This window comes from Ceratina calcarata, unplaced genomic scaffold, assembly GCF_001652005.2.
Source record: "Ceratina calcarata isolate Rehan_Ccalc_2016 unplaced genomic scaffold, ASM165200v1 scaffold267.2, whole genome shotgun sequence".
NCBI classification, from domain to species: Eukaryota; Metazoa; Arthropoda; class Insecta; order Hymenoptera; family Apidae; genus Ceratina; species Ceratina calcarata.
Genome location: NW_017148873.1, coordinates 29,985 through 51,999, shown reverse-complemented (window position 1 = coordinate 51,999; position 22,015 = coordinate 29,985). Strand labels below are relative to the sequence as shown.

General features: G+C 37.3%; 1 protein-coding gene across 7 annotated transcripts in view; it reads left to right on the top strand.

Moving 5' to 3' along the window:
* Fas1 (fasciclin 1 Fas1 domain-containing) overlaps positions 1-22,015 on the top strand; it is a 150,246-nt gene that overhangs the window by 116,844 nt on the left and 11,387 nt on the right. For 2 of the 7 annotated variants that reach the window (XM_018021922.2, XM_018021927.2), the window contains exons 8-11: positions 2,227-2,235; positions 16,450-16,455; positions 20,252-20,494; positions 21,198-21,221. In XM_018021922.2, the coding sequence (XP_017877411.1) occupies positions 2,227-2,235; positions 16,450-16,455; positions 20,252-20,494; positions 21,198-21,221 (282 nt within the window). The remainder of the gene's footprint in view (positions 1-2,226; positions 2,236-16,449; positions 16,456-20,251; positions 20,495-21,197; positions 21,222-22,015) is intronic. The other 5 variants (XM_018021926.2, XM_026812259.1, XM_018021924.2 and 2 more) reach the window with 4 other exon arrangements.

The following is a 22,015-nucleotide window of genomic DNA, read 5'->3' as shown; positions in this document are numbered from 1 at the left end:
CATGCGCATCTACGTACAACGAGAAGCGTATATATCCCGAGAATAACTGCATTCTCATCTAAAGTCTGGTTCATTTTCTTCTGCGGCAACATCAGAATAGTATTACCAAGCAGCTGACGATGCAACAAGAAGAAAATCTACGGTTCCTGATTAGCATTGCGAACTCCTTGTTTCAAATCTGCTCGAATCTCCAAATAAAATATGCACGCGGAACGCATGCGGAACGTACAAATTCAATATTACGTTTTCGCGCTGTATATACAAACCTGAACGAATTTATCTGCGCTTGTACATTCGTAATCAAATATCTTGGATGATACATGTATTAATTTTACATATATTTGAGATTGTAACACATTATGTGATATGTTTCATAAAAATTTTCGTTTAAAAATAGAGAATTATTTTAAAATCGATTTTCGGATTTTCTCGTATTACGAGATACTCAATAATCTCACTGAAACGTGACAAAGTGACAGAATGCAGCATATTTATAACGGATATTGCGTTTTTCGACGTGCGAATTGCCGGGCGAAATACAGGTTCCTGGAAAATCGAATTTTGTCAATGAAAGGCGACATCGCCATAAAATTGCACCGGGATTTGGGGAAAAAGCACGTACTTTACACACAGCTTCAATTTCATATTTTTCATCTGTATTCCTTTTAACAATTCGACGTGTACAATACTGTGGATTATATGATTCAATTCTATACTATAGCGATAAAAATTAGTTCTATTAATTAAAGTCGGTGATGAAAAATTATAAAATGCTACAGAATGAGATGGATAGATACGAACTAAATTAGTTCATTTGATTCAGGGGTTTATGGCGCACTCCCTATTTAGCAAATCCCAATGTTAATTAAGCAAACTCGATTATCGTGAATACACAGTTTATCCACTTACTTAAACGACCGCACAGGTGCATCGCGTATTTGTTTATGGCGTGGGCGCCCGTGCGATTGGCACATCGAACGCATCCGTATGTCGCGTCGCCCCGTGTCGTGTTCACTAGGTGGAACCGTCGCTAAATATGACCGACGCGTTGACATTTGCAAAATCATAGACGATAATTAATTGTCAGTCCATCAGGCGAAACGAAAACGAACGACCCGGGCATTTTGATGATTCCCGCTGAATTATACGTTTGTCAGTTTGACGGGGCCTGTCAGCTGACTGGTGGAAGATATAATCGGTTGGAAATAAGTCAAAATATTTTAAGCAAGCAGCATTTAATAGTGTCCGATCGACGAACAATAATCTGAACAATGCAATTAATTATAATTACTTTTAGGAGAAGGTAGCTTCTTTTTAGAGAAGAAATAACCTGCGACTATAATGTTCGACTTCTGCTCTCTCGTTTACATTAATTTTCTTCTGACACCAGTATTCTTCATTTTTTACAAATCCCTTAAATTTTGTGCTCGTAAATATTACTTGGAAATTTTTGATTACCCTCATTTGAAAGTAACAGATGATGTAGTAATATTTATGAGCTTTCTACTGTAATCAGTATATATATATATATATCCAATTTACGAACGACCTGTTTCATTGAAATACTGCAGTGGAATCGAGAGCAATTATTTCCATAATGAAGTACAAATAAGATCCAAATAAAAAAAACTGAATTACGTCCATCAGTCGATCGGAATATTTTCTGAAAGATTTTACGAACGAATAATTTCCCTCGATTACCAGTTACCACAACATATTGATCAAATCTCACAACCTTCTGATATGGCAGAATTTTTACAGCATCCCGTAGCACACACTGGACCCGTTGCTCGACAGAAAAAAGAAACACGAAGAGACTCTCCACCCCTTGTCCCTCTCTGCACCACACAGAACCAACTTGCTCTTGCAAGCGCTTTAATCTATGCAATCAACGTTTCGCTAACGTTCGTGCGCTCACGCAAATTCGCTTCCCGCAATATTTCTCTAAGAATTGAGCGAGGAATCGAATCAGCGAGGGGCGGCGGCGGCGGCCGGAGCGGAACGGAGCCGTCACGGACGAACGTGAGAAAAACGTGAAACGAAGAGATTAAAATTATCGAAGCGCGGCCGATTTTCCCTGTCAGCCACGATGAACGAACAGACCTTTTCTTTTATCACAGCAGCGTCTCTTACAGCGAACAACCTAATTACAAGTTTACCTTTTTTCTGTTTTCTGTTCGCTTCTTATGTTACGGACCAACCCTGGTTTCTGGTTTCTCTGTGCAGTCCTTCAAGGTAATTCGCCGCCAGCTTTTTCTCTAGTTTTCTTCTACCACTTCTCTCTCTCTCTCTCTCTCTCTCTCTCTCTCTCTCTCTATATCAATCAATCACTTTCTTTCACCCTCTCGATATTTACATTTACATGTACATATATATATTTATATATAAATATTTTTTATTCATTACACTACAATATTAATCGCTGTACATGTGTCATATTCGCATTACATGAATTATCTCTCTCTCTCTCTCTCTCTCTCTCTCTCTCTATCTCTCTTCTTTGCTCTCTAATTTCACCGCTCTTCTAATTCATTCCGTCTGCTTCTGTTCATGTCCCACTATTCTTTGTCATACTTCTTTCTATCGTGAGGCGCAACATTTTCTCGTTCACCCTCGGTTTCTATTCCATTTTAGTGCATCCGCTTTCACACACGAGTACACAGAGCCATGGACACGCGCGTGTCTTTGGGGCATCCTAATCGATTACATATTATCGGAGAACGAAAAAAGGTCCTATAGAATTATCTTTCTACAAAAACATCCATAATAGAAACAATGTTTATATTGAAGTACGTTTATTAATAGATTTGCTCTTTTCTTTATTTTTTATAGTAATATGTATATTTGGAAACTTTTTTATTAAAATATTAAATCTAATGGAGCTAATTAGAATTTCTTCCTACACTATGTACATCAAGTAAATAGATAATAAGTTCGATGGGTTCTAATATTATTTTTAGAGCTATATTTTGATTACCCTCATTTGAAAGTAACAGATGATGTAGTAATATTTATGAGCTTTCTACTGTAATCAGTATATATATATATATCCAATTTACGAACGACCTGTTTCATTGAAATACTGCAGTGGAATCGAGAGCAATTATTTCCATAATGAAGTACAAATAAGATCCAAATAAAAAAAACTGAATTACGTCCATCAGTCGATCGGAATATTTTCTGAAAGATTTTACGAACGAATAATTTCCCTCGATTACCAGTTACCACAACATATTGATCAAATCTCACAACCTTCTGATATGGCAGAATTTTTACAGCATCCCGTAGCACACACTGGACCCGTTGCTCGACAGAAAAAAGAAACACGAAGAGACTCTCCACCCCTTGTCCCTCTCTGCACCACACAGAACCAACTTGCTCTTGCAAGCGCTTTAATCTATGCAATCAACGTTTCGCTAACGTTCGTGCGCTCACGCAAATTCGCTTCCCGCAATATTTCTCTAAGAATTGAGCGAGGAATCGAATCAGCGAGGGGCGGCGGCGGCGGCCGGAGCGGAACGGAGCCGTCACGGACGAACGTGAGAAAAACGTGAAACGAAGAGATTAAAATTATCGAAGCGCGGCCGATTTTCCCTGTCAGCCACGATGAACGAACAGACCTTTTCTTTTATCACAGCAGCGTCTCTTACAGCGAACAACCTAATTACAAGTTTACCTTTTTTCTGTTTTCTGTTCGCTTCTTATGTTACGGACCAACCCTGGTTTCTGGTTTCTCTGTGCAGTCCTTCAAGGTAATTCGCCGCCAGCTTTTTCTCTAGTTTTCTTCTACCACTTCTCTCTCTCTCTCTCTCTCTCTCTCTATATCAATCAATCACTTTCTTTCACCCTCTCGATATTTACATTTACATGTACATATATATATTTATATATAAATATTTTTTATTCATTACACTACAATATTAATCGCTGTACATGTGTCATATTCGCATTACATGAATTATCTCTCTCTCTCTCTCTCTCTCTCTCTCTCTCTATCTCTCTTCTTTGCTCTCTAATTTCACCGCTCTTCTAATTCATTCCGTCTGCTTCTGTTCATGTCCCACTATTCTTTGTCATACTTCTTTCTATCGTGAGGCGCAACATTTTCTCGTTCACCCTCGGTTTCTATTCCATTTTAGTGCATCCGCTTTCACACACGAGTACACAGAGCCATGGACACGCGCGTGTCTTTGGGGCATCCTAATCGATTACATATTATCGGAGAACGAAAAAAGGTCCTATAGAATTATCTTTCTACAAAAACATCCATAATAGAAACAATGTTTATATTGAAGTACGTTTATTAATAGATTTGCTCTTTTCTTTATTTTTTATAGTAATATGTATATTTGGAAACTTTTTTATTAAAATATTAAATCTAATGGAGCTAATTAGAATTTCTTCCTACACTATGTACATCAAGTAAATAGATAATAAGTTCGGTGGGTTCTAATATTATTTTTAGAGCTATATTTTTAGAAGAAGACTGACAAGGTGTATGTACTGTCTTTATTCAGAAGACATATGTGAAAAATTAATTGAAGCATAATTAAAATCTCTAAGAATAAAAGCTTGGATCTATTCGTCATTACTTTATTCAAAGATTTTAAGATTAACTGTTACCAAAATATGTACCATTTTTCGGTCTCCGAATATAATTTATCGAGAGTATCACGAGCGTACTTACATACATGGCACGCCACTTACATAGAAATTGACATACATATAAGTCGCTTAGGACCTCACTTTTCATTAATTCCGTAAATCTAGTAAGTCGTACACATTTAGTGATTAACTTCTCAGGAACCGAACGATCCATTTGGACGACGCTGATCAGTTCGGTTTCTGCGTAGCTTAGCGTGCATTTCATTTTTTCCCCACGCTACTTCTTAATCAGTGATTGAACAGAAGCCTGATTTACATTACTTAAGTAATAGACTTGGAGATATTTCGTTTAAGAACGAATTTGAAAGAAATTTTCAGGACAATTGCAAGATTGTTTTGAATCGCAAGGACTATTTGCGTTCGTCATTGCCTGGAACAATTCTGAAATTGAACTGAAAAATGTTTAAATCTATTTCTGCAGAAAGTATTCCTATACCTTTTTTCCTGTGTTAAGTATAGTAAGAGATGAATGAATTAAGCCAAGTTGTTATTAATACTCATTCCATTTTATCGTTACCTCTGTTTGTAAAACTACTAACATGATGAGCAACAGAATAATTAATGCATCGTCTTATTTGCTCAATGTGTCTTGGTTCTCGTAGACTTATTTAATACTCGTCTCTCTACTATAATCGTTTACTCAATTAATGTAAACTGGGCTGTAAAGACAAGAAGCAGACGCTTGCTCCTGGCCGATTGGTATCGATTTCCAGAGACGCGTATGTACATGTGTACTATGTAGCACACGCGGAACGACGGCGGCCACGCACGAGCGTGTGTGCTGATTTTGCATTTCATAGCCGGTGTTTTTATGCAACCCATCGCCTCTCTTTTTCACCTTTCGCCACCCGCGCGCATCGGCCTCGTTCTACACAATACACAGTGTGTTCGTTCTTTTTGCCCGTCACGCTCGGCCAGAATCGCGCTTTTTTCGCTCCCTTTTTTCCGCGTCGCCAACGCCAATGCAACTTTTCCGGTCGTTTTTTTCCTCGCGCGTTCACCATGCAAATCGAACGTTCATGGTGTACTTTCTCGTTTTTTTAGTTTCCTTTCGTTTTCTCCTATTATTTGTTTGTAGACGGATGTATCGTCACGATCGGTACTTGAGCCTGTGGTGATCTTTGAGTTACATCTCCTCTTTTTTTACCGTAGCGAAATTTTCCCTTGCTTTGGGAATTCGACATTGGAAATATGACTATGTCAACGATTTAGACGATATAGATGTTAGCGATTTGAACAGAAGCTTAATTGAATATGAGAAAATGAAAAATTAAATAACAATACTTTTATAAAAGTTCTTTATAACAACTTTTAGTGACAGTAAATTATTTCCGGAATAATCGAACTCAAACAAGAATTCCTAAGAAAAATTGGACAGGAAATTTTCTGCTGACGGGGACAATTCGAATGTCCAAGCCACGGGTTTTAAAATTGGGCGAGAACTTTTCCTGTCCCGTTTCAATTGCCTATCGGAACTAGTTTAGAATGCGAAAGAACGGAAAGTTGCTCGCGGCTTCCGCGCGTCTTTCGTTTCCGCTGTACCTAAATGGATATCGCACGGCTAGGCGTTCCGTACGTGGAAAATCGTGGATGCGAGCCGTATGCACGTCCCATGCACCATCGCACACCGGCTGATCCTTTCGCTTCCCGTGCACACCAGCCTCTCTTTCTTTTCGACCCGTCACACTCGCCTTTCCCGTATGTTCAGTGTGCCCGACCTGTAAACGTGTTGCCATTTAAGAAAATGCACCGAAACTGACGGATAGAATCGTCTTTTATGCAAATTCGGTCATAAATTAAATCTGGATACCAGAGATAAAATGTCAAGCTGAGATTTAAAAATAATACTAAGATAGTGTAATAAAAAAATCATGTTCAACTTTTACTTGTTTCATTGTACAGCTTCGAATTGACTAAAAATTATTAACAAACATTAATACGATTTGCAATTGCTTCATAGATTATAAATTGACAAACTATCTCTCAATTGCATAGCAAATCCATTGGCGAAGGTGTAAATATGGCTGTAAATATGCAAGGGGCATATGATTTTGTGGAATGTACACGTTTGAATTTATTCGTCGTTTCATGCTAATTTCGATGCATGCCTGCTACCGCCCCGTGCTCATGCACACGCATGTACTACGTTCCATACAATACATGCACACGATTGATGTTTTTGGCGAACTAGAGAAACACCAAGTTCAGATTTATACGTAATGAATGGAATAAGGATAATTCTATGTTATTTGTGTCTTGCAATTTTTAAAACAGTAGTTCAGCGAATCTTAGCGAAGGAATTAAAAAGGAATATGAAATGTTAGGCTTGGAGACTTATTTTTTATAAGAATAAACTGAATATGAAATAGATCAGATTTATAAATGAAGCCTGACGTTCTCAGTGAAGAATTACTTCAATTTTCAGTTTTATATCATCATAACAATATCGAATGGGAAGAGGAACAATAAAACGATGAACGAATTCATAAAATTTCCGTATAAAATATATAAAGAAATCCTTATTACGCAATTCAAGTGCGTCGTATGTGAGAACAATATCGAGCGGTCCAATACGACGGAAGTGAAACATCCTTCGATAACCTACAGTCTCGGATGCATGTGATCCTATCGTCGATAAATTCCCATTTTCCGTTCGCGTCCGCGATATCGGATGGAAAAACTAACGCGCGGATCGTATATAACTGTTGACTGTCTTCGCTGACACATATTGATATAATAAAGAGTAATATTTTTGACGTGAGATAAAACTGTCTGGTCAGGCGAATGTAAAACGTAGACATACACGTCTATACGTTAATATGAATAAAAGAAATAATGAATTAAAAATGAAAAACGTGAGAAGATGTCTTGCGTTAGAGTGGAAACGAGCAGAATTGATATTGATTGACGTTCAATAAATTGTATCCAAACGTTGAAATTAATCGAAAATAATTTTTATATGAATTTCATTCAACACAAGTGCAACATTTATATTTCACCAAATTAAAAAATAAAATAGGCTCAGCATTTAACATAATCGTTCGACTGATATTCTGATTGTTTGTCGAACGAATGCAATATTTTAAGCTGCAGTAAAGCTTCGAATTTATCTTGTTTGACAAAAGGGTGGGCTTTTCGCCCGCGCGAATTCGACGATAAACACGCCTGGAAATGAAATGTTACGCGTTCACGGTTCGAGCCGCGAGATAAAAAAAATGCGGGAGGAGTAAGGAAGAGAAACATCTCGCCGCGGACGCTCCTATGGTGCGGAGACAACGCTGCACAAACAAGACTCGTAAATTTCGATCTCCTTCGAGGAGAACCGTACTTCATCAGGTGTAAACGCTGGCCGTATTTCTTTTCTCAAAAATCTTATGCGGTCGTGATTCACGCTCAGAAAAGACGGAAGACCGCGACTAGATACCGTCGTCTTCGCTAGTAAAATATTTCAATATGTGTTAACGTTTATATGTTACACAAATACACATAGTATTTATCTAACATAGTAATATCTTTGAAATTATGATTATTTGCAGTCGTATTGTATAGGTAAAAATTAACCATGACAATTTGCAAGTATAATATCATTTCATGATTTATTATATTGTACTGATTTATTTCAGAGTAACTATAAGTGAAATAATGTATAAATGTTCCTATCTGCTGAATGAATTGCAGATTAAATAAAATTACAATTTTCAATATTCATTTTCATTACGTCGAGGATCTGTTACTGTAACAAATAATGCTAATAAATTATTGAATATTTATACTTCCTCATAAATTATGTTCCGCATAATTAAAAAGCTTTCAATTATGTACATCTATAATGAGCCAAGTGAAATTCACGGTAACATTAAATGGAATTGTAACACATTTTTATGTGCATTTCACTGTTTTAACAAAACCGATGGTAATAATAGATTATAAATTGACAAACTATCTCTCAATTGCATAGCAAATCCATTGGCGAAGGTGTAAATATGGCTGTAAATATGCAAGGGGCATATGATTTTGTGGAATGTACACGTTTGAATTTATTCGTCGTTTCATGCTAATTTCGATGCATGCCTGCTACCGCCCCGTGCTCATGCACACGCATGTACTACGTTCCATACAATACATGCACACGATTGATGTTTTTGGCGAACTAGAGAAACACCAAGTTCAGATTTATACGTAATGAATGGAATAAGGATAATTCTATGTTATTTGTGTCTTGCAATTTTTAAAACAGTAGTTCAGCGAATCTTAGCGAAGGAATTAAAAAGGAATATGAAATGTTAGGCTTGGAGACTTATTTTTTATAAGAATAAACTGAATATGAAATAGATCAGATTTATAAATGAAGCCTGACGTTCTCAGTGAAGAATTACTTCAATTTTCAGTTTTATATCATCATAACAATATCGAATGGGAAGAGGAACAATAAAACGATGAACGAATTCATAAAATTTCCGTATAAAATATATAAAGAAATCCTTATTACGCAATTCAAGTGCGTCGTATGTGAGAACAATATCGAGCGGTCCAATACGACGGAAGTGAAACATCCTTCGATAACCTACAGTCTCGGATGCATGTGATCCTATCGTCGATAAATTCCCATTTTCCGTTCGCGTCCGCGATATCGGATGGAAAAACTAACGCGCGGATCGTATATAACTGTTGACTGTCTTCGCTGACACATATTGATATAATAAAGAGTAATATTTTTGACGTGAGATAAAACTGTCTGGTCAGGCGAATGTAAAACGTAGACATACACGTCTATACGTTAATATGAATAAAAGAAATAATGAATTAAAAATGAAAAACGTGAGAAGATGTCTTGCGTTAGAGTGGAAACGAGCAGAATTGATATTGATTGACGTTCAATAAATTGTATCCAAACGTTGAAATTAATCGAAAATAATTTTTATATGAATTTCATTCAACACAAATGCAACATTTATATTTCACCAAATTAAAAAATAAAATAGGCTCAGCATTTAACATAATCGTTCGACTGATATTCTGATTGTTTGTCGAACGAATGCAATATTTTAAGCTGCAGTAAAGCTTCGAATTTATCTTGTTTGACAAAAGGGTGGGCTTTTCGCCCGCGCGAATTCGACGATAAACACGCCTGGAAATGAAATGTTACGCGTTCACGGTTCGAGCCGCGAGATAAAAAAAATGCGGGAGGAGTAAGGAAGAGAAACATCTCGCCGCGGACGCTCCTATGGTGCGGAGACAACGCTGCACAAACAAGACTCGTAAATTTCGATCTCCTTCGAGGAGAACCGTACTTCATCAGGTGTAAACGCTGGCCGTATTTCTTTTCTCAAAAATCTTATGCGGTCGTGATTCACGCTCAGAAAAGACGGAAGACCGCGACTAGATACCGTCGTCTTCGCTAGTAAAATATTTCAATATGTGTTAACGTTTATATGTTACACAAATACACATAGTATTTATCTAACATAGTAATATCTTTGAAATTATGATTATTTGCAGTCGTATTGTATAGGTAAAAATTAACCATGACAATTTGCAAGTATAATATCATTTCATGATTTATTATATTGTACTGATTTATTTCAGAGTAACTATAAGTGAAATAATGTATAAATGTTCCTATCTGCTGAATGAATTGCAGATTAAATAAAATTACAATTTTCAATATTCATTTTCATTACGTCGAGGATCTGTTACTGTAACAAATAATGCTAATAAATTATTGAATATTTATACTTCCTCATAAATTATGTTCCGCATAATTAAAAAGCTTTCAATTATGTACATCTATAATGAGCCAAGTGAAATTCACGGTAACATTAAATGGAATTGTAACACATTTTTATGTGCATTTCACTGTTTTAACAAAACCGATGGTAATATTTAATAATTAATATAATTATATAAACTGCGAATTTTGTGCATTCGTACGAAAATCGAATGTGTACAAAATATAAAGAATGCCGAAGGTTCTGTGTATGTGACAATGTACAAGTGAAGTAAGTTTAAATCACATTTTGTAAATTGACGATATGAATATTGTATTTTACACAAAAATCCACTGTCTACTGTTAATTCAGTTCGCGTATCGGCCAACGGGGAAGGTCGCAACTACGAAACGAAGTTCGTTTAAAAGTTGTCCGCCAGCAATGGAAATTAATTCTGGCTGCGAATAGTCCGATAAAACAACCTGGTCGTGTTCACCCTGTACTGAATTTCGCTGTCCGCGTAAATATTTCGTTGTTTGTACGTGGCCTTCCTTTACAATTAACAATTGGAGGGACCTCTGTGGTGTTGTCTGCTTCGGCTTCCGTTTCAGCTAACAACTTTTATTGAGCGACGAAAGAAAAACATCGAGGAAAAGGAAATCGATTGAACGTTCAGCCCGTGTTTCGCGAAACCGTAATTTACTTCAACATAAATAGATATTCATTATTGGACTTCAATTTTTATTCTGTAGTTAAAGGGAGATAATGTAAGCTTACGTAATTCAACAGTTATGCAAGGCATCGAATAATAATGATATTTAATAAAATATATAGTGAAAAATATGAAAGTTGAACCCTTTTTGTCACTGCTAGGGCAGATATATCGAAGATATATGTAGATACTTGGAATGTAAAAAGTTAATGCAAATCTAATCTCCAATTAATTCCACTAACGGGCGTTCGCAATAAAATCTAGCTTTCATTTCAATTTGCATGAGAAAGCCTAAAAATCCGGGGTCAGTATAAAAAGAAGCAATAAACGATCTATAAACAATAGCCATAGGTTCCAATATCCACACGGCTGTATATATGGACTTTCTATCGAATCGAATAAACGACCTCGAACGTTTGAACAACGCGCAGGCACGGTTCGAGCTTTGCCAAACGTCAAAGGTGAAGCAATGTTAAAAAGAGAAGCATTCGGTAGATGTACGACAGGCGGTGTATTAAATGAAGCGGAGCTAAACAAAAGAGTTCGGTATACGTAGTGTAGGGTAGAGAGTTCGGAGTACACGTACACACATACGTACATACACGCGGGGGCGTGTGTGGATCGAAAGGGGAAGAAACGGAGCAGACCGAGAGAAAATCGTTCGCAGGGGAAGACAGAGAGAAGCGTTTTCAACGTGACGAAGCAGCGGGGCTTTATTGCTTGCCGCGAAAAAGGGTGGCTTAAAAGCCTCGGGGAAAAAATCTCATTTCGATGCAGCCGTTCATTCTGCGGCCGTTAGCCGCTTTCTCGATACACCGAAAAAAAGTTCCTTTGGTAATCGTGCCGGACCTCATACTACCTCTCTCTCTCTCTCTCTCTCTCTCTCTTTGTGTGTATATACGTTTCACATCTTCTTTCGCTTTCCTCATTCACAGAGAATGAATCTCGCTCAAAACGTTAATCGCGAATAAGAACAATTCGTCAGTAGAATTTAACGGTGAAACAACGTTTATCAGATATATTTCATTACGTTGATTGAGATGTTTGTTTCGGCTAGAGTAGGAGGAAACAGAGTACGGCCAAAATACTATACAGATAAATCTGAACGTTCAATCAAAGAGGGGAGAATACTAATTGTAATTTGTTCATTCAATAAATGTTCAGTGACTAGACGTAGTGAAAATGTTTTTTGAAAGAGACTGACAATGAGCCTCTTTAAATGAATGGAACATTAAAGATTACATTGTGAATCTTCCTAATATGAATCTTTTAATACGAACGTTGAGAATTTTACGAATGTACGCATCATAAAAGGACACAACGAAGCTTAATGAACTGCGACTTAATCCGCTCTGAGTCCTAATAGATTCTTCTCTTTCAGGCACCAAGAATATATTGTTACGAGGATTTTTAAATCGTAGGAAAGAGAATATACGTTGACGAAAAATCTCATAGTAGCGACTCACGAGAGCGTTTCATAATTTACTAAACACTGGAACAGAATTACTGTCGTATTGATAAAACTACTACCGTAAATCCATATAGTAGTCACTTGAAAACTGAGACCTTTTAATGAATTTCTTATGTAAAACATTTTCAATTAATTGTTTGAAAAATGAAAATAAGATTGGATTTCTAAAAACACTGCTTCATGATTCTAGTTTAGAAAGAGTATATTAGATAGCGATGATGGGAATGTTGATGATTGGCCAATTTCGTTCAACATTATTACCTTGTTGGTAATTTGAAAACAGCGCTCGAATGAATTCTTAGCTATTGCCTGAGGAATGCACCGTCGTTTCTTGCAAGGAAGATTTGAATCAAATAAAGGCATAACTTAGCGACAAAGAAAAGTAAATGAGTATTAATTTGCTTCGCTGAAAGAGACTTTCCTCCTCTCATTTTGCTACTCTAATATTTTGTACGTATATCTTGTACTACGAGAAAGACGTACTTAATATTTTAGTAATTTTTGCTTAGAAAATGGTAGTTTAATATAAAACTGTATTATTTTTACACTTGTATAAAGTACTGTTTGCCTACAAACTTTGGTAGCGATATCTGATGTCTCAAATGATACATATATTCTTGTAATAAACAAGAGTCTTGCAAAAAACAAGTACTTACTTTAAGAAAGAGTAAATTTGTTTCTCTTCTGCATAAACAACAGTAATACTTCCTTAGATCTTTCGTATTTTTTCCTTATTAAATTTTTGCAGAGTTCTATGTATTGAGAATAAACTTGTAGTGTTTACTTAATAAATATATCAAACGGTAGCTTTGAACCTGTTAGCTTGAAAAGGAAGAACGAAAGACTTTCTGATGTTATCGGCTTTCAGAATGTAATCGAAGCGAATGAAATCTTCCTTGTAAATCGCCAGTGTCTAGCGAGAATTACGCACTGCACGTTTGCACTGCTAGCCTCTGACTGTTAGCTCCCTTTGAATGTCGCATGTTGCCGAAAGACGAGAGCACCGATACACCGATGTGTGTGTATTCATCTCTTTTTTTTTTTCAAATTTTTTTCTAACTAGTTGATGAATCCGCGGATAATATTTTCCGTCGACACAGTCATTAAAATAGAGAAGCATAAGCCCTCGTGACATTCACAGAACGGTCATAGCCATACTGATATGTCTCATGAGACTCATGAATCAGTGCATTCGATTTATTATCATGAACGCTGTTGCCATTCATATCTTTTTATTGAATCATCTCATCACGCCTAATCTATCGCTAAATATAGACTACGTAAGACTATGTTATATGAACTACGTTTAATTACTCTTGTTTCCCAAAGAAAGAGACTCTTCGAATTGCTTTGTCCCCTCAAGATCACAATCGTCGCGTTTATCAGTCAACGTCTGCAATGAACGAGTACCTATTTAGAAATAATGACACCTTATTGAAAAGACACTCGTTCGATCGACGTGGTATTTTTTCTTCAACAAAATGATGCTTTTATATGAATTATTTCATTTAAAGAACTCAATAATCTCCAGTCCCGGGGAATACGTTAGAATATACAGAAAGTCGAGTAGGTGATGTGGTGGTCGAAAGAAGCGCGATTTCATCGAGTCAGAACGTATTCCGTGAAACCGGTTCGCTTCTGAGATTCGCTTCCGGCCACGGTTGCTCGCTTTAAATCCGCACCGGATATTATACGTCCGAGCCGAGTTATCGATGCGTTTCTTGCTACATACATATTATATAAATACGTGTATGTATACACGTATGCATAACACGAGGTAAAAATTTCTTGAGAGAGCCACGACATCGGCAAGATTGATCGCGTCGGTCGATCTCGTTCTCCCACACGCAACGATGTGATCTTCGAGGTGTTCATATTCTTTTATATGGTGTAAAACTGTTTACAGGACTTTTTCGTCGGGGTGGCCGCACCTCCGACCGCAACAGTAAAAACTTTAAAAATGTGATAGAAAATTGCGGACAGAGAAGACGTCTGAACGAATATTTTGCAACCCGATTATTCGATTAACTATGATCATTCTGTTGAGATTCAGTTAAAAGTGTAAGGCTAGTTAGTCATAAGATTTTTACAGTTTCTTTTTCTTGTTTTTCCAAATTTTTTACTCTGACCACTACACGTATCTTCGTTCACGGCCTGGTTAATTTACGGGATCGGCATATCTCTTGCGGGGAACGTACGCGCCCTGTAGGACGCGACGTAGAGCCGCGCGTGTGTCCCTCGGCCGTGAGTAATCGTCGTTCGATAAGCGTGCGCGTCGCGCGTAATTCGAACCACCGCAGTGGCATCAACGTGCGAGAGAGGGTCGAAAAAAGAAAGGGAAAGAGAATTTCCGTCCGGTTTTTGTAATTTTCGAGGCACGGCCGATATTAGCCGGTGTCGTTGTCACGACTAGGCACACCGGAGCGTAATCTATTTAATCGCGCTGGTTATTATCGCGATAACGATTTTCATCGGGGGAGCACGATTGCCGGCAGCCAACCGTTTAATTGCATGCCGATATTAAATTACGATCAGCCACGTGTCCGATCTCCATTACACCGATATTAACGTACGGTGTTCTCGTGCAGTCGACCTGGACAAAAGAACCAGGGATGGCAATTACATACACGGTGTAACCCTCCTCGTTCGAGCGGACTGCCTTTTCTTTTATTTCTTTTTACATAGCTAGTATCCCTTTTCTCTCCCATCTTCGTGCTCTCTTGTATGGCAGTCGCGTTCGCGAATATCGTTCCGAGACACGAAACCAGACGAACGATTACTACCTTTTAAACGACACATTAAATCGGATAACTTCTAATACAAGAAAAATTGAAACCAGAATATTCACTCGTATAAAGACTCGTTTAATAAAAATGTACAAATTCAGTTATCTGTAACGTTGCAATGAATGATCATAATTGAAATGCCATTTGGTTTATCCCGATCCGATTTCTGATTCCGGATATTCGTCGTGTAAACTGCAATCTTTTCGGCGCCGTTATTGTTGTCTTTATCGCAATGTACGGATCTCTCGCTTGCACCTTGACCCAGTTATTCTACCCACCCCGGCCAGACAGCCAGACGGTGTTTTCAGGAAAGTGACACTTTGATCCTAAAAACAGAAGTGGGACGGGATTCCCGAGAATTCCGCGCAACCCTAAAACGGCAGAACTTTAAATGTTCATATTTCCGGAACGAATTGAGATAGAGGGATGAGCCAAAAGCGATTTTTCTCGTCTGGGTTTCTCTATCAACTGCGTGGGTTTCCAATCGAGAATTCTCCTTCTGCTAAATATACTCCTTCCGATAAATATACGTATCTTTGACTGTTTACGACTTAATAAAATGAGGAATGGTGGTCAGAATTGTGTTTATTTTTTAACATTATATAGAAGACAAATAGTACTGGTTGAATTTTACAATGAAATCTTATGATCCTTCATATTAACAGAAGAATAATTGGGTTGAACAGAATTTTAACTTCATCAGGGTTAAAAACAATTACTTGAAGTATTATCGATTTTTTTACTGCTAAATTACGTGGAAATTAAGTATTGTCTAAGGTATTAGATTAATTCGTTTCTATCCTAGGCGAAGGAGACGTCAGAGATATATTCCTCGAAAGAAAGATAATAAGGTAGATGATCAGTAATCCCTAATTCGAGAGAGAGTCGAAAAGATCAGTTTTCCTCAGCTTAATATATCCAGGCATAAAGAGCATTCTTATCCTCGATGAAACGAGAGAAATAGAAAAAGAAACAAAAGAAACCGTATAATATGCCGATTCGAATTTTCTATCAATTGTGTACATGTGTTTATTACTCTTATATTGACTCAATGATGTTATTCTGTGGTGCTTTGCATGTCTCTATTGGACTCTGCATGTCGTATAGGGCATCGTAAGTACTTATTAAATGAACTCATCAGCGACTACCGTATACACACGACACTCGATTGAAAGATAAACTCTTATTGTATTTGTATTTAAATATGAAACTCGAATTGCGATGAGTTTGCAACATGTCGAGCTGGCCGATTCTAGATCCAGGCCCGGTTCGTCTATGCTCGTCGCATTAGTTGTTTGATATTTTTTTTTTCCTCTAGAAAAACGTGGCTAAGGTAGCGAGGAGGAGTAAGGACAGTCGGCAGAACTCGAGCCCTAGTACGCACGCATAATTTTTGTTACGCCGTTGAAGGAACTGTTAGTTCCAGATTTCGAGGCTCTGGCGGCGGTTCCCCAGTCGTACTTGCTGCGACTGAAATTGTTCGACGCTTCCAAGTGTATAACGTGCCCGCGTTTTGGGAGTCGTTCCTTCAGTATTGCTGTTTGATGTACATGCACGCGCGGCGGTGTTCCCAGCTAGCTGCAATTCTGATCGTCAAAACATGATGATCCAAAACGTTCGACGGTTTATGCTCGAGAGCGTCGAACAGTTTCAGTCGTAGATTTCGTTCAAGATATTCTATCAACTCTTGTAACATAGATTCGATTTTATAATTAAATAGTATATGCGTAAAACGATTGATAATTTTCTGAAGACCGACTGTACTTACTGGAACTTTGACTTTTAGATTTCATAGAATAACTAAAATCAAAGTGACTACGATAAAACGTAAGATAGGATTTCTCGTTCCGTTCGGTTGGATGATTTCATGAAATAAATACAAGCCAAAGAGACATTTCTTTGGAACGTATTCAGTGCAGTAAATAACTAAAAATATGAGATTGATATGGTACTGAACAATTATTGCCTTGGTTAAATATAAATTATCAACAATAAGAAGTACGAGGAAACTTCATTTAATTTAAGTAGCTACGCCGTTGTGAACACGAAAATTTCCTTCAAGATATCGAGAACAAACGTTTTCCAGTCTTCATATCTGTTAATTAAAATCATTCATTTCTGTTTCGAGCAATCCTGTAAAGTAATTTAAACCAGGGAACGAAGTCTTTTTGTTCGCTTTAATACGCGATATACAATAACAACTCGTTCCGCTGCATTTATATCTTTTTGGCTTGATTAATGGAAGAAAGCTAATATTAATACCGACGTAACGAGAGTCCTTCCAATGATTGGTAAAGTTTTTCATTTCAAATAAGTCAACTTCTTCGTTTTCTTTATTCTGATTTCTCACCCTTACGTTCCGAGACGAGCTTGTTTGCAACAGGTTCACATCCATTTTCTTTTATTTCCCTCACGAAACCTAGACGTAGAATCGTATTATTATTCAAATCATGTTATGCATCGATGTTGATTCGACGATATCCAGCCCAGCCGATGAACTGGCCAATTCAGTTTTGTTATCCCCTGGATCCTGCGTCAATATTGTTTGCCCATTGGGATGTGGGTGTTCCGTTTAATTCCTTTCGCTGTACCCCGTTAGCCATCCTATGAAATTCCGTGAAAGACATAATAACTGAAGGAGGAAAAAATATGATACTAAGTCTACATGGGTCCTCTCAATTAAGAAAGAAGTTGAGGAAGAGTTGTATTTAATGTACTTACTAAAAACGACAATTAAAATATTTAATTAGGCGTTGATACAATAGTATAAAAAATGTAAATTACAGTATTTGCTTATGACTGTAATATTATCATGATATTATGATTATCTGTGGAAGTGAGATGAAATTCTATATATCATATCTCATAAACAGGAAAGGGAATTTTTTTTATCTTTCACTATTAACATTGGGAATTTTTGCTACTGTCTTTCCTCAACTTCCTCACGCATTGATCCGACTTAATCGATGGATACCGAGAAACGAGGAAGGAAATGAACTCGGAGGAATCGTTTCAAACGGAATTGCGAAAAGTAATTAAAGACGAGTTAATTAGCATAGTGATGCCCGTTCCTCGAGAACGAACAATTATGCACGGACAGAGAAGATAAACGAGTCTCGCTATGTCAAAATCATGTCGGGACGTCGTGTCGCGTCGCGGTAAACGAAGCAGCGCTCGTCGTGTTCGTTTCCGTACCCGTAACTTCTCGAATTGACGATCAATTAACGGACGTTTGATCCTCGACGAACGGGCTATCCTGCGGAAAATTAACGTTGCGACGGCACGCACACAGGACGCGCAACCTCGCAACACGACGTTGCGCGGCGTCGTTTGATCGCGACGCTGAAAGACGCGTAAACGCTGCCTTCCTGAATCGCGTGGCCTCGGCTGATTTATGCGACAGGTCGTAACTCTTTCTCCGTTGAAAGCGGGAAAAATCGGTGTTCCGGAGAGAACGCGATCGAGTCCGACCCTCTTGCAGAGTATCGTCCCCGCGTAATGATTTAAAGTGAAACGGGATACATAAAGCAAAAAGAGGGTAACCGAATGTCCTTGGATCTCCTGGATATTTTATGTCAATTCGATCGTCTGCGCTTTCAATGAATAATAAAAATACAAAAGTGGTTCACAAATAAACTTGAATCGCTTAATACCTGAGATTATTTTTAGGAAGGACATTCTATACTACTGAACTAATAAATAAAATGAAATATATTCAATTGAATCTCACTGTACAAATCACTTTATTATTTTATTCGCTAATATTACATTCAAATTCAATTCATGATATCATCAGATAAAAGTAATTTGCGACGTTGTTCAGAGAATTATCGGAAAAGCATTTAGAAGTTGTCATAGAGCCGACAGAATAATACCTCGCAGTCAGAATAAAGTATAATTCCGCCGGGAGAAATACAGACTCGTTACAGGATTCTAGTTATACAATCTTTTTTGTCCTTTACCTTATTACGACATTGGTCGAGTTTTTTCTTTCTACCTATATTTTTTATTATACCTATATTTTATTGAATGGGAAGTACAATCCTTCGCAATTGTGTAATTCGCACCTTGTATATCAGAGAGGAATTAAATCAGCTCTTTTCCAGTGTTTCACCGTGTTTAAATAAGGGAAGAGATACGACCTGTTCCGATTACGTGAATCATCCCTCGTTCCGTTTATTAATTTAGACACCGGAGATGCTCGACAAATCCGGACGAAAATTATTTCTTCGAAACGCCAGCCTCGTATCTCCGGTTAATTCATCGGCTGTGATTTTTCAATCGTTTTTATTACTTCCTCAAGCTTTTGGCTAAGGTTCTCTCCCTCTTTTAAATTTCGAGGGAACGGGGATTATGCATCTATTATTCCACGACGCGAAAGCTTGAAGCTTTGTTTTTGCCTTTCGACTTGCCTCTCCTTGCGTCCCTCGCCAATAATTTTATTTGTTACTGTCGTACAGCGAAGTATGCGAAGCTGGATAAACTCGTTTCTCTTTGTAAGCGATTAAGTACAGTATAAAGTTCGTAGCATTTAAAGTACAGCAAAAAGCAAGTACCTACTACATAGCTTTCAGAGATTAGTTTTAACGAGCAGAATTATTTATTTAACTTCAAAAATATAACTCTCTTTAACGTTAATTAAAGTAAAATTGATACAAAACTTTCAATGTTTCCCAGCATTGATACCATTCGAACAAACATAAATCATTAATTAAATTAAAGGAGAAAGTTAAATAGAAAACTTCGCAAATTTCGCGCGAAAGCATCAAGACTCTCCGTGTTTATCAAACATTTTCATTTCTTTTTCCACTTTTATCGATTTCTTTTATCTGTTTTGATTAACCATCCCTCGTAGTGAACGAAACCGGTTTTGATCGTCGATAAACAGAAATCTTTTCTCTCGATTTAGGAGAAGAAGGACGGCCCGGTGTACAAATTCTACGAGATGATCCGTGATTACGGGGACGAGATCATGAACACCATAAGCCATCTGCGTGACGTAACGTTGTTCGCACCGAGCAACGCCGCGCTCGAGGAACCGGGCGTGCAGAAGATTTTACAGGACAAGGAACGCGTGAAGGAGATTCTGAACCTGCACTACGTCAAGGAACGGCTACCCCTCGACAACATCAAGAACAAGAGCGTCAACCAGGTATGACGATTTTAGATTCCGAACTCCTGTTCCTGTAAATCTAAGAAAAGATTTGTAGATTTAATCTCAGAAATATTAATGAAAGCTTCGAGTCGCTTCAAATGTTGATTTTCGATCTTAGTACATTTTATTAAACACAAACAAAAAACGTATCGCTAAGTGTTTTAAATAATTCCTACGGTTACTGCAATCAGGAAGGATGACCTTTGGTTTAGATTTCAGTAGCTCAGTAGCTCCCAATGGTACTTAATGGTCCTTGGGGCATTAAAGTATTCAGTGCTTTGTTATAGCTAAGAGCTCGAGCAAATTTAAAAGACCTTCGTGACGATAGAGCATTAAAGTCTTTTAAATGTTCTGTTGTGTTACGATTTAGAGATTTGGAATAATGTTAACTGAAATAAAAACGAAACAATTCCTTCTAGTTCTTCTCTCTAGAATTAGAAGCGAATCGAAAATTTCTGCAATTTTTACTAAATAATTAATCATACAATTTGTATAAATCATCATATCATTACTTCATTGCTTACGTTTAAGTACATCATAATTTCACTGGTTCACTTACATTATGCAAATGAGGATATTGCCAGAATATCAGAAATGAGGATATTTTCGTCGCTTAAAACTGACTGTTGGCAGAAATGTGTGAAACAGAGTTACAAATTGATTAACTGGATGTTTCTCTGTTTTCTGTTTCCGTTCGAAGAAATCCTCGAAGCCACATTATTCGGTAATTACATTTTATACAGCTTTCAATGTTTCTGTCCGACTGTACGTAAACTGTCTCTCTGCATCTCTTTCTCTCTATCCGCATTTGCCTTCATTTCTCAGTGTTAATCCCAACGTAAAATCTTTTTCTGACAAGATACATTGCTGTATACTATTCAGTTAATCTCTTTATACAGTGACGTATAAAGTGTTTTAAAATGTGCAGTACTCTTTTTAAATATCCTAACAATTAACTTCGCGTTCTTTCTTCGACCCTTTCAATCAAATAACAAGTAAAGAATTTCTATGAACCTATATAAATTTTTGTTGATCGCCATCGCAAATTATACGACATAACATTTCAGTGTTTTACATAATACAAGTAATAAATGAAGTTTCTTAATACAAATTATTTGCGTCTCTTGGAAAACCAATTGCTTGAATCTTTTTAAGTAAACATTTGTCTTGGAATTACATGACGTATTACATAAATGAATGAACGTGGCAATGTGACGCGCGGTAATGAAATGAATGGGAGATAGAAATCGTTTTTATTGGTAAAAAGCAAATAACATCGCAACCGGAAAGATATAAAGGAATAATTCCCGTGCAAATTCATCTGTCCCTGCCGCCCTTTGAACGAGCGAGTTTATTCCTTTCGGTCGAGCATCGTTCGCCAGTTTGCCCGTTCGTTTATACATGTGTTTACACGCGAAAATTTATAGGCCAACGCAGACGGTAGCGTTTTGCAAATCCGGGGTGAAAAATCACGCCTTCGTTCGGTATAATAAACGGATGAAAATGCCGCGAAAAATA